This window comes from Globicephala melas, chromosome 1 (genome assembly GCF_963455315.2).
Source record: "Globicephala melas chromosome 1, mGloMel1.2, whole genome shotgun sequence".
Lineage (NCBI taxonomy): Eukaryota > Metazoa > Chordata > Mammalia > Artiodactyla > Delphinidae > Globicephala > Globicephala melas.
This window is the reverse complement of record NC_083314.1, coordinates 92,694,554-92,708,677: the sequence shown is the minus strand read 5'-3', so window position 1 is coordinate 92,708,677 and position 14,124 is coordinate 92,694,554. Positions and strand designations below refer to the sequence as shown.

Sequence of the window (14,124 nt, the reverse complement as noted above, 5' to 3'; positions counted from 1 at the left end):
GAAATACATTTTTTTTTTTTCGATACACGGGCCTCTCACTATGTGGCCTCTCCCGTTGCGGAGCACAGGCTCCAGGCTCCAGACACGCAGGCCCAGCGGCCATGGCTCACGGGCCCAGCCGCTCCACGGCATGTGGGATCTTCCCGGACCGGGGCACAAACTCGTGTCCCCTGCATCGGCAGGCGGACTCTCAACCACTGCGCCACCAGGGAAGCCCAAAGAAATACATATTTTAATTTTAAATGCATTTTCTTGGTTTCTTCATGGCATGTTGATTGCTTATGCTGGTAGACCTAGCTATCAAATAGCTGCTTTATCTTTTTTTCTCATGATGAGCACTTAGCCCAGAGTTTAGGGAAGACACATTTTCAGGACTTTTTAATTTTTCAAGTGAAGACAAAGAAAATGTTAAGCCCAGGATATACAATTGTGTTTCTATATTATTATAAATAAAGAAGTACAGTGAATTTCATTTAAAAATTGTTTCAAGTTTATAAATATTTGGTTATATAAAATGACTTTTTTTTTTGGTTAGTTGTGGAGAATATTTATAAGAATCGAGAACCTGTCAGACAAATGAAAGCTCTTTATTTTATCTCTCCAACTTCAAAGGTGAGTGTTTTGAATCTTTAAAAAGTATGTTCTTCAAAATTTTCACCATTGACATGATTTTCTCTTAGAAAATTCAAAGTAATAAAATGTCCTTTATTAGATGCTTAGGAGAGTCTCCCTGTGTTAGAAGATTGTTTCATTTGCATTCTTCTCAATGAGAATATTTAAGTGAAAGAATTCCTTTCTCCCCGTCTATTAAAGCAGAATTTAATTATATAAAATGATACAGTTTCTTCAATAATTTGTACCCATGCAGTTTCTATTCAACCATAATTTTTAGGAGGATGGAAATGTATGTAAAAGAAATGGTCTTGGATTAATCTTTCATTTATCTTAGTGACTTCCCTATAGTATACATATATGTATGGGTGTACACACATATATGTATGTATATATGCGTATATGTATGTATATATATATTTTTTATGGGAAAGGTATTTCTTTATAATCTAACCATGATTTAATTCATACTTAAAGCCAAAACTGTAGAGCCATATAAAGTATCAAATTCCTTTATTCTGTATAGTATCTGAGAATGCATTTTCCAACACATCCTTTGGCTTATTCTTAGAATAAGAATGTTAATTTGGCAATTCCAATTTTATTTGTTCTAACTCTAGCAGAGCAGACAGTAGGGAAAAACCCAGACATTTACTATATGGTCTCTACATATTGGCTGCTGGTGGATTTTAATGACGTTTTATATCTTATCCATAATATAATTTTATAAGATAAAATTCATAATCGGAAAAAATGAAAGAAGCACCATTTTCACCTACTAAATAGGCAGAGGGATTAAAAAAAAGTGTGTATATGTAGACATTTATTTATTTATCTATGTATCCTATTCTAGCTGTCAATACCCATTATCAATGGTTAATGGAGTAGAAACTACTATATACTGCTAGTGGGAGTATAGATTAATATAGCCTTTTTGGAAAATAATTCGCTGTATCAAGAACCTTGAAACGTTCTGAATCTTGGAGTTTATTGTAAAAAAAAAAATCAAATAAATTGTCAAACTAAATTTCAAAAGCAATAAAGATATCCAGATAAATTCTTAGCATTAACAAATACTGGTATGAAATACCATGTGGCCATTGAAAATGAGGTTTCTAGAAAATTTTAATGATCTGTATAAATGTTCATTTTTAATGTGAGTGACAAAAGCAGGATACAAAATTATATATTCAATAAAGTATCAAAGGATTTAAAGAAAATGATACCTGAATGTGACTCCTTTATCTACCACAACAAACTCCAGTTTCTCTTCCTGTCCTGAATCAATTAGCTCTTGGGTTCTATAGGCCTCTGGGTGTATGTGAGGCCTTGGTCTCCTTGGGTACTTGTAGAGAAACTTGGTGTGAGATATCCTTCCTCAGGGGCTGGGTGAGCACATGGAGACCAGCATCAGAGAGTTCCCAAGCAAGGGTCATAAAATGACAGATTTCAGGAAGAGTTTATGTATAAGAGATCTGTGAACCCTAGGGGAAAGGTCAGTTGGGTGGATTTTTGCTTTTATACTTACAGCCCTCAGGAGGAGAAACTTCTTTGCCTTCCTCTTCGCCTTCCTCTTCTTATGGTACTGCCTCTATTTAGGATACTCCACAACTAAACCTAAGCTTCAAGTGAGCTGACAAAGAGAAGCAACCACACATCTAAGTAGGTCAGGTGGCCAGAGAGAGACAGTTTAGTAAGAATGAAAAAAAGGGCACGTCTAGCAACGTATAGGGGCTTGGAGGGAAGAATGATAACCAGAACAGAAAAATAGTACACTTAAGAAGAGTCTGGTATAGCACATAAACTTTCTGAAGCTCAGAAGTGTATTTTCTCAGTTAAAGAGTTAATTGAAGAGGATAATCACTATGGAAATTTGAATTAATAGTCTAAAAGATAAAAATGGAGTATCTCAAAGCGAAAAAACAATCATTGAAATCATGAGGGGAAGGATAAGAGACTTGCAGGATAGATTCATGAGCTCTAACAGAAATATACTAGTTCTAGGAGTTGCAGGAGGAGAAAAAGGAACAGATGGATGAGAGAGAATTAAATTGTTTGTTCTTCATTTTTGCTTTCAGGCTACTGTATCTTTAAAACTACCAGCATAGAGGCAAATACTATTAGACTATATTACCTGCTCTCCCTCCTCTTCGCAGTCTGCCAGCCTTTGGCTTTTTCTTTCTAATCCCCCTTGACAATTTTAGCTCCTAGCTCACTGTCAGTCTGTTCAGCAGTTCACCAGTCATAGTCTGGATGGTTTCATTTTCCCTGTAGGTAATACTTTCAGTACGTTCATTGATTTCTCAATTCCTTGATCTGTTATCTTCCAGTGGTCTTGTCTTTTATGTTGCTTCAGCTTCTCAGTCACTTGACCATTCCTAGAGCTCCTCGTCACCAAAACAGCACTCTATTCATACATTTTACCCTACTACTTACTATGCTTCTAGCTATAACTGGCTAGACAACATAGCATCTTAAAAAAATCAGTTTATAAATTAATCTTTTGACAATTAAGGTTTTACTTTATCATCAAAATAATCTTAGTTATTTCAAAAGATAGCATATTTAAATTAGTATTTGATAAAATGTATATTAACATCTAACCTTTTTTAAGTCTGTAGACTGTTTTTTACGTGATTTCGGAAGTAAATCGGAGAACAAATACAAAGCAGCGTATATCTACTTCACTGACTGTAAGTAGCTTTGTAAAAGTTATTGCTTCATTATTTCAAATCCTATTAATTATGAAGTATTTCTTGTAATGCTATTTTAGTACTAGTGCTTTCTATTTATTGTTTGTTCTAATTAGGTTAGAAGGAATCTAAAAATATAAGATTATTTCTATGCTGATTCATGGTAAGGTGATAGAAAATTAAATCATTCCAAACTAGTTTCAAAAGATAGTCATTTTTGCTGGTGTACAGGGGTGAGGGGGTTGATGGAGAGGGCTATCCCTCAAATTCTGTGCCAATAACAGGAAGAATTCTTCTTCAAATAAAAGTTTCAACTGGGGATTTGATTATATAATAAAAAAATAAGACCCTTTGGGAGATGCACTGAAGAAACTGCCATCTGTTTGCTAATATTAAGCGAGAAAACCTATCACATTTCTTTTTCTATGCTGTACATTCAAATAAAAAGCAGCTTTCTATATTATTTTTCCTGTAAATTTTTATTTTTCCTGTAAATTTTTATTTTTCCTGTAAATTTTTATTTAGCTCATACCTAGTAGTAGCTTGCAATTTTTATAAGGCCATATCATAAGTATTTGTCATTTAAGTAACCTTATTATACAGAAATTCATGTTTATGGAATTGATAAAATTTAATGAGTATGAAGCCTCTTTTAATTTAAGGCATTTTGAGGATAAAGAACAACATGTTAAAAGACAGCAGAAGCCAGTGGTTGATACTCCAACCTAGTTTTAGTGAAACTATATAAGCAGTTAGGTAAAAGAGGGGAAAAGAAAGGTTCTAAAGTCCAGAACTTACTAGTTTAGAGGTTTAGAATTTCCTGACACTAAAGGATATCCTGTAATTCAAGGAAAAATTAAAAATTTGTGTGGTGTGGCTGCTCTTAATGGTAGATTTAGAAAAGTAGTATAAATTCCTAAGAAGTTCTGAAAGTCCTGTGAAAGTTTATTAAGTCCTTAGTTTGGACTTGATTTTCCTTCCTAACAATTTTAGTTTGCTGTATTAGCAGCTCTCTAAGGAAATATATCTTAGGTTACGGTGGATATGAATGGGGAAAGTGGAATTTCTATTACAGCCCTCATTACTAGAATGCATCTGTTCTATAAAGTGAAAAAACAGTATTTACATATTATCTCTGTCCTCATAGTAAAATTACTTTGTGAAAGTCAGTAATTATATATAAAAAATAAATATCTTGGATGTTGGAATGATTTACTCAAAAGAAGGAAAATTTAAATGCAGCTATATGCTTTGATTTTGTTTTTTTTCCCTCTCAGTTTGCCCTGATAGTCTCTTTAACAAAATTAAGGCTTCTTGCTCCAAGACAATAAGAAGATGTAAAGAAATAAATATTTCCTTCATTCCACTTGAATCTCAGGTACTTTCTATTTTTATTTTTTTAATTTATTTTTTATTAAAACAATTTTTTTTTTGAGCAGAGAAAGGTTTGTTACAAGGGTCAAGCAAGGTGAATGGGCAGCTTGTGCTCAGAAGACCCAAATGCCTTTTATTTTTAAGTTTAGTTTATAATGGATTTTAAAATTCAGTTTTATGAACTTATTTGTTAATAAGGTTTATCCTAAAGATGTTTTATATATTATATATTTGGTGAAGTTTGAACAATCCACAAATAAATATTTCCTCTGATGAAGGGAGGAGCATGAGTACTAAATTGGAATATAACATTAATAATGAAAGTGGACTTAAATTTCGTATCTCCCACTAAGTCCTGTGTGTGTCAAGGTTTACAGACCTATCAGATTATGAAACCAGAAGATTTTTAGCATAATGTTTGTTAAATGACTCCAAAGAGATAAATACTTTACGCTTCTGTAACCATTTGTGATATTAAAACAAAGTTCTTTAGTAAACTTTTTACATAATGTTATATAAACTATTATTTAATTTATAAAATGAAGGATTTTTGTAGATTTGTTTTGCCTTTGGAATAGTTAATGAGCCTTCAATTAATAATTGCAAACACATAGTACTTTCTCTGTGTCACTTTCCTAAATGCTTTACATAAATGTATGCATGTAATCTTCACAATAGCCCTATGAACAGATGATAATTCTATCTACATTTTAAAGATGGGGGAATCAAAGAGGTTAAGTAACTTGCCGTAATCACACAGCTAGTGCATTGTTTAGCTCTGTTCTCTGTGTTTGGATTCCAACATTTCATAGAATTGAAATAGTTTACTGTTGTTTGGAACTCTAAGGTCAATATTTTAAGAAATAGAATGGTCCTGGATAATGAATTTTTCTTTTAAGCTGTTGCTGGGTTTTTTGGTTTTTTGTGTGTGTGTGTGTGTGTTTTAATATTATTTATTTATTTGGCTGCGTCGGGTCTTGGTTGTGGCACATGGAATCTTCGTTGAGGCACACGTGATCTTTCTTTGCGGTGCCCGGGCTTCTCTCTAGTTGTGGCATGTGGGTTTTTCTCTCTCTAGTTGTGGCATGCAGGTTTTCTCTTCTCTAGTTGTGGCGTGTGGGCTTAGTTGCCCCGTGGCATGTGGGATCTTAGTTCCCCGACCAGAGATCAAACCTGCGTCCCCTGCATCAGAAGGCAGATTCTTTACAACTGGACCACCAGGGAAGTCCCTAAGCTGTTGCTGTTTTTGACAAAGAAAGACCATAATCAAGTTTGTAAAATTTTAAGATATCTGCTTAACATTAAACTGTTTTCCAAAGGTTACCTTTAGATTTATTCTTTTTCATATGATATGTAAGTTCAGTGTAGAGTGAAAATGGGCATCCTAAAATGTTGTGGGATTAAATAGCGGTGTGAAAAATATTACAAATGTGTCCAGAGCATCTTGCCGCACAGAAGATAAATACGGTTTTAGCCTCAGAATTCAGTAAATTTCAATAATTGCTGTATATGGAGGAGAGGTTTGTGTATATATCTGACTAATTTGATGGCTGATGGAAATAACTTGTCTTTGTGTGTATAGACAAATCTCATGAGACTCTTCTACTTACCAGTCTTTGCAAAATGTTATGATTATTTAAGCTCCTATCTGTTGGCTATGTTTTTCCCCTAAAAAGTTTTTTCTTTTAATTTACTTCCTTGATAAATATCTTAAGGGAGTTTACTTAATAAATTTAACTGTTATGGGGAAATTACAGTGAAAATTGTAATTTTCTCAGTTTTGTATTGTGACCTTTTGTTTGTTTGCAAGTGAAGATATAAATGAAATACTGCTAACTGCTTTGAGCTGTAAGCAAAGGCCTATGTGAGCGTTTATCAAGAGCATGTGCTGTGGACATTGTCTTCTAGATGCAAAGAGTATGCTATGGAAAGATGATCAAGATATGTGCCCCACCTCATCCGAGAGCTGTGAAAGAGATACAAAGTATTACGCATCTTCAAAACAATATCAGTTAAGATTAGGTTCAACTGCATATAACAGGACAACTTAAACTTTCAGTGTTTAACCAAGTTGGAAATTTATTTCTTGCTAATATACAAAAAGTCAGGAAGTGGGCTATATAAGTCCGGTATGCTGGCTGTACAAAATTGTCAGGGGCCTGGTCTCTTAGGGATGGCCCTCATGATCCAAGATGTCTGTAGAATTATTATGTTCTCATTTGAGGAAGGAGGATGAAGGAGAGAAAGAAGGAAGTACATTTTCATTTATATCTTATTAGCTAAAATTTAGTCACATGGCAATCCCCAAGTGCATGGAAAATGGAAATGTAGTCTTTTAGCTGAGCGTATGGCTGCTTACCCCAAATAATTGGTATGATTACTGAAAAGTAAGGGAACAATGGTTTTTTAGGAGGCAGCTCATAGTCTGCCAAAAGAGGAGATTAATTCTTACTAGGAAAATGAGAAAACACTTGAAAAATAGAATTTCGTAAGGTAGTAATGAAGAGGGAGGAAATATTCTAAGAAGTGAGAATAGCGTGAGTGCAAAGATACAGAAGCAGGAAAGTGCAGGGGAGCAGCAGGAATAAGGATTATAATGGGTGATGGTATGATAGATAAGGCTGTGTCTGTAGGTAGGTTGGGACCAGGTTGTAGGAGGCACCAGGTTCCATCAAGAGTGATAGCAGAAAATGGGCTGGTACAGAAAAGTCCTAAAGTCTTTAAGGAAAAGTAGAAGTTGGGTGATCGTTGAGGAGAAATTGGTAAAGTCAGAAATGATAGTCTTCCGAAGAAGAGAAGTTGGACATTCATCATATTTCGAAGTTTCATAGAGAGGAGAGTAGTTGACTCCTCCTGAATCCATGAGTCAAAGGGATTAAAGAAAGCTCTCTTTCCCTTTCAAAGGGTTTAAGGTAATTAATGCTGTCACATATACGTTAGGGCAATTAGATGGAAAGCATTAAAGAATATAAGGGAGTTTGTTTACAGTTGACCTCAGGGAGTACAAAAAGTCTGGTATAGTTAGTGGAGAGGGTGCTAGATTGTATCTAGGTAGAAACAGAGCTAAGCTGGCTATAATTTAGGAAGAAAAGTAGATGGAGGTTGTGGGGGGAGAGTTCCTATATTTAAGGAGCTGATTGTGGGTCATAGAGATGAAGAAAGCATTTAGTAATAGTCTAAAGGAACATGTCATGGTGGTGATGGAAAGTGGGGGAAGGAGAAGGAAGGAAAAGGAAGATGTGAGTATAGAATGAAAACCAGCTCCAAAATTGTATTTGGTTCATTAGAGTATGAGATAATAGCTAAGATTAATTTAAGCTGTGGTAACAACTCCCCAAATCACAGTGCATTACAACAACAAAGTTTATTTCTCCTTCACGTTAGTGTCCATTTTGGTTTGACTGGGGCTTTGCTCTACATCCTCTTCATTCTGGGACTTAGGCTGAAGGAGTAGCCCCTGTCTGGGACATAGCAGAGGGAAAAGAGAAATGGTGGAGCCATACAATGGCTTTTAAAGCTTCTGTAGAGAAGTGGCACATGTCACTTCTACTCACATTCCAGTGACCATAGCAAGCCTGATATCAATGAGTGGGAAGTATACTCCCATAGGGAGAGGCCCTGTAAGGAGGGCAATAAATATTTTTGAACAGATACTATCTACTGCAATGGGGTAGAATGCTATGAGAAAGCCACAGTCCAGCTGTAGGGTGCTTGTTGGCAGTTAATACAGCAACTAAGACTTTGTTAATACAGCAACACAGACATAAGTGGTAGCTTCAGCTAAATCTCAGTCTGTGTTCAGGCTGCTGCTGTTAGTGATGGGTTATGTTCAGAGAAACGAATTACTTTGTGTGAAAGGAAATGCAGGGAAGTTTTTTCATAATTCATTAGTTAACCTATAATGTTTATTACATGTCTACTTTTACACTCAATACATTATCCTAGGCTAAGGGGGATTACTATCATTGTTTAAAAAACAAGATTAAAATTAATTTAATGGGAAAATCTCAACTCCAATTAGAGAGCTTTTTCTTTTGTATTCTTCAAGTAACACAATAATAGTAAATCTCTAATCCAATTCTTTGCATGTAAGTAAATGCTTTTGTTAGTTGAAAAATGTCTGTGAGGTTTCACTGTATATATCGTAAGACCAGTACTATGTCTGGCACAATGCTGTGTCTTTGGGGGAAGTATGTCTCTATTTTAAGGACATTAAGAGTATAAGCTAAAGAGTTGAAATATATATCAACTTTGGAAAATTTCTAGGTTATTCTCTAATGGGTTAAGATTTTAATGTATGTCAAATATATAGACCAATTTTGGCTTTGTTTTATTTCTTTGTGCCAGGTTTTAGATTTTTATTTTTATTTGACTACCTCAGATTTCTTCATCTGCTGCACAGGTAGAGAAAATCAAAGAGTACAATCTTTATATGAAACAAGAATTGAAGGAGAGAGGTAGACTAAGCAGGAAAGGAGAGTGAGAAAAGAAATAAAGGATGAAATCAAGATGACAGAGAATATGAGATTTGATTAAGGCAAAGACACAGTTGTTTCAGGAAACAGCATGGTTGGTGCAAGTATTTTTTTTTAGAATCCCAAGGAATAGCTGTGTTTTTCTAGATAGATATTTTTAGTCAAGTTTCTAAATTGACAGTGTGACTTTTTTTGGCCTAACTTAGGTATATACTCTTGATGTACCAGATGCATTCTATTACTGTTACACTCCAGACCCTAGTAATGCAAATGGAAAAGATATCATCATGGAAGCGATGGCTGAGCAGATAGTTACAGTATGTGCTACCCTGGATGAAAATCCTGGAGTAAGATATAAAAGGTAAGACACTCAGTGGTGCCTTTATATGTTATGCTATCTATTTGCTCTTTGGTGTACAGGTAAGTAATGTCTCTGTGCTTTTGTGTGTTGGTTTGCAGAATTTATTTTCTTTATAAAATTATGCTGTACATATAGGAGATTTAAAGTTTAAGGCTTAAATTTCAGAGTAACTAATATCCTCTATTACTGAATTTCAGAGCTTAAATTTGGTATGGTTTACATGTATATTTTTCATGAGTTTAAGGAATGCTTAGAAGAATGTCTTTGTTGTCCTATGGGGAATACCATCTTACATTTAATGTTTTATTGTATTTCCACCAAATTTAAATAGTCATAATATCTGGATACTGGTTGTAGTATCTAAATATCTATGGTATTTAATTCCAGTAGCCATTTTAAATAGATTTTTGGAGGTTTTTTTTGTTTTTTGTTTTTTTACATCTTTATTGGAGTCTAATTGCATTACAGTGGTGTGTTAGTTTCTGCTTTATAACAAAGTGAATCAGTTGTACATATACATATGTTTCCATATCTCTTCCCTCTTGCGTCTCCCTCCCTCACACCCTCCCTATCCCACCCCTCTAGGTGGGCACAAAGCACCGAGCTGATCTCCCTGTGCTATGCGGCTGCTTCCCACTAGCTATCTATTTTATGTTTGGTAGTGTATATATGTCTATGCCTCTCTCTCACTTTGTCACAGCTTTTATTTTATTTTTGGCTGCATTGGGTCTTCATTGCTGCGCACAGGCTTTCTCTAGTTGCGGCGAGCGGGGGCTGCTCCTCGTTGTGGTGCGCGGGCTTCTCATTGTGCTGGCTTCTCTTGTTGCGGAGCACCGGCTCTTGGCATGCAGGCTTCAGTAGTTGTGGCACGTGGGCTCAGTAGTTGTGGCTCGCAAGCTCTGGAGCGCAGGCTTAGTTGCTCTGCGGCATGTGGCATCTTCCTGGACCAGGGCTCGGACCCGTGTCCCCTGCATTGGCAGGTGGATTCTTACCCGCTGCGCCACCAGGGAAGCCCGATTTTTGGAGTTTTTTAAAAGTTAAAGTTTGACTTTAGTACTATGTACCTTTATTTATTTGTTTCTTATTAAAAGTAAAGTTTACTGTAAAGTGCATAAATTATATTTATATGGCTTGATAAATCATTCCAAAGTGAAATACCTATCTAATTTCACCAAGGTCAAGAAATAGAATACTAACAGTGTCTCAGAGGCCCCCCTCATGATCCCCTCTAGTCATCACCCCCTGTCTCCTCCCCAGAGATAACTACTATCTTGACTTCTAACACATATTTTAGTTTTGCCTGATTTTGAGCTTGATGTTTTTCATTTCTGGCTTTGTTCAGTATTATGTTCTTAGACATTCATGTTGTTCTGTGTAGCCAGACAGCTTGGATTTTAATCTCTGCTACTTACTGGCTGTGTGATCCTTCTGCTCTCAGTTTCTTTATCTATGAAATGGGAACAATCATAGTACTCACCTTATAAGGTTGTTTTTAGAATTAAATGAGTTAATATCTGTAAAGAACTCAAAATAGTGTATGACACTAATAAACTAGTAGACGTAAATATACTGTACTACTACTAATAAGTTATGTCACTTGTTTCTGTTTTAAAAGTTTCTTTAACTTAAACATTGACATTTGTCAAGGTAGTTGGATGAATTGTTTAATTTCAAATTCATGTAGTACTTTATATTTAAGTTTCATTATTCTTGACCATTTAAAAAATTTTCTGTTAATTACTTAGAAAGTATATAGTAAATCTCCTTAATTCAGATGTGACCAAACAGGCTCTTCACTCATACCTCAGGTGTTGGAAACATTCTTTTTCTTATAGGTGATATGCTAATTACATTCTGAACTAAGTGGTTTATCTCCTGCTAGAGTTCAGTCTCTGTTAAAGCTTCTACTCTTGGTGTTTGGCTCTGTTCAGGGAAATGAGTATGTAATATAGTCGGCCATATGTATCCACAGGTTCGGCATCCTCAGATTCAACCAATCGTGGATTGAAAATATTAAGAAAACAAAATTCCAGGAAGTTCCAGAAAGCAAAACTTGAATTTGCTACATGCAGAGAACTATTTACATAACATTTACATTGTATTTATGACTATTTACATAGCATTTACACTGTATTAGTGTTATAAGTAATCTAGAGGTGATTTAAAGTATATGGGGGATATGCATAGTTTATATGCAAATACTACGCCATGTTATAAAAGGGGCTTAAGCATCCATAGATTTTGAAATCTGAGTGAGGTCCTGGAGCCAATCCCCTGTGGATACTGAGGGATAACTGAGGCCAATTTATAATTTAATAGCTCACCTTTGGACCTGTTTGGAGTTATTGTAATAGTTAAATAATCAGGCTTTTAGAATCCTACCTGTTCTTTCACAAAGTATTCTTTTATGCCTCATGGACTTTTCAAGTGTAATTCTAACATGAAATTATTTCCTTTTGAAAATATTTTAAAGCAAAATGTGTAATAAATTATTCTTTATAGTTGCTTCTTTATTTACTTTTGAGGTATAAAACCTAAAGGTCCTTTAACACTTTGAAGCCCCTTACAAGGAGAGCCTCCATTTTTGAGGTTGGTTTCCTAATTGAAGAGCCTTTTCTTACAATTTCTTGTAGACTCAGAAGTTATACTAATGTCACTGGTCATGAAGTTACAATTTAGAGTATGATTTTATCATTTTAGAAGACAGTGGTATATAAGATTTTATGCAAAAGACTATATTGGAAAGTTGACTGAATGTTAGAGAGCATGTAGGGAGATCTCATACTGCTAGTGGGAGCGATAATTGGTCAAGTAATTTGGAGAGTAATATGGTAATATCTGGAAAAGTTGAAAATGTACATACCATATAATCTAGCAATTATACTTTTAGAAATAATATATCTAGAGAAACATGTACATGGAGATGTATGTACAAAGATATTTGTTTCAATGTTGTTTGCAATGGTATAAAATTGAGAATGACTTAAATATCCATCTTTAGGGGAATGAATGTATAGAATCCAGTATAAATCATATGATGGAATACTATATTGAACTAAAATGATTAAATTTGATATGTGTCAACATAGATCTCACACATATATATAACAGTAAAAACATACAGTTAAAACACATATAAAACAGTAAACATATGTATAATAGTAATGACAGGAAGAATACACATCAAATTCATGATAGTATTGCCTTGGAGTGGGGGTAGCTAGGGGTGGGGGAGAAGACCGAGAATTGGGAGGGGAATAAAGGAGCTGCGGTTTTATTTATAATATTTCCTTCATATGAAAAAAACTCTGAAGCACATATAATAAGGTTTACATGGATAAAATCCAGACAAATTGATATAGCATTATATTTGATGTATTATCTGAACTTCTCCATGTTTATAAAATCTTTTAAATTAATAAATTTATGGCTTAATTTTAGAATTCAACTTGATATTGTAAAGTGTGTCTTGAAAGAAAGATAATTGTTCGAACATTTTTTCCATTTCTAGTAAACCTCTGGATAATGCCAGTAAGCTTGCTCAGCTTGTTGAAAAAAAACTTGAAAACTACTACAAGATTGATGAAAAGAGCCTAATAAAGGTAACATATAAAAGATAAATAGTGGTTATGCATAAAGTCTGTTTTATTTCTTTCTAAACCAAGGAAACTGTTGTTCATTCATTTTCCAGTTTTGATTTGAGAATCATTAACACAGATCCCCAATTTTGATTTGGGAATCACTGATATAAGTGGTAGTAGAAGTCTTAATAGACAGTGTGGCTTAGAGGAGAAGATAAGGGTTTTGAAATAAGCACTTTGTCTATATCCTGGTTATGCCATTTAATTCATAGATATGTCAATTAGCAAATGATGTAACTTCTCTGTGCCTAAGTTTTCTTACCTATAAAATGGGGATAATAAGAGAATACCTATATTATAAAATAGAGGATTAAATGAGTTAATACATAAAAAGTTTTTAGAATAGTGCTTGCAACTGAGTAAACAGTTAATAAACATAATTTTTCCTCTTATCACCAGCTTTGTGTTCTTGGACATATTATTTACTCTGAGTTGTATTTTCATCTATAAAATGGATCAGATGATATGTACCTTACTTGGTTGGTATGAAGGTTAGGCAGATTAGCTTGTGTTTGGCATATAATAGGAGTTTAATGAATGATAGCTATTGCTATCTTATCAAGGTAATATAAAGTAATCTAAGACTAAGATTAGAACCTGGGGAATTCTAGCATTTGAGCTTGGGTTGGAGAGTGAAGAGCTTGAGTAGACTGCCAGAGGTGGTGCCACAGGGCTAGGAAGCCATATTACAGTAGCTGAAAAATAAAAAGAAGGAACTGTTGATAGTTTAGAAGAGGAGATGGGCAAGGAAACCACCAATTACAATGCATGTAGTAAGAGGAATGAGAGAAGAATACATGAAATGTAGTGGGAACATAGGCTGGGGCTTAATCTTATTGTAACTGGAGTCTTGGAAGGCATCCTAGAGGAAGAGGCCCTTGAGCTTGAAGAATGAGTATAACAGAAGAGGGAGTTTTTTCCTTGGATAACAGGGTTCTTTGGGCAGAGGCATAGAGAAAAAGGCAAAA

At 34.7% G+C, this 14,124-nt stretch overlaps 1 protein-coding gene across 1 annotated transcript in view; it reads left to right on the top strand.

Moving 5' to 3' along the window:
* Positions 1-14,124, top strand: part of STXBP3 (syntaxin binding protein 3) — a 57,124-nt gene that overhangs the window by 14,165 nt on the left and 28,835 nt on the right. The window contains exons 4-8 of the mRNA XM_030868882.2: positions 536-612; positions 3,227-3,305; positions 4,583-4,683; positions 9,361-9,515; positions 13,027-13,117. Coding sequence (XP_030724742.1) covers positions 536-612; positions 3,227-3,305; positions 4,583-4,683; positions 9,361-9,515; positions 13,027-13,117 — 503 coding nt within the window. The remainder of the gene's footprint in view (positions 1-535; positions 613-3,226; positions 3,306-4,582; positions 4,684-9,360; positions 9,516-13,026; positions 13,118-14,124) is intronic.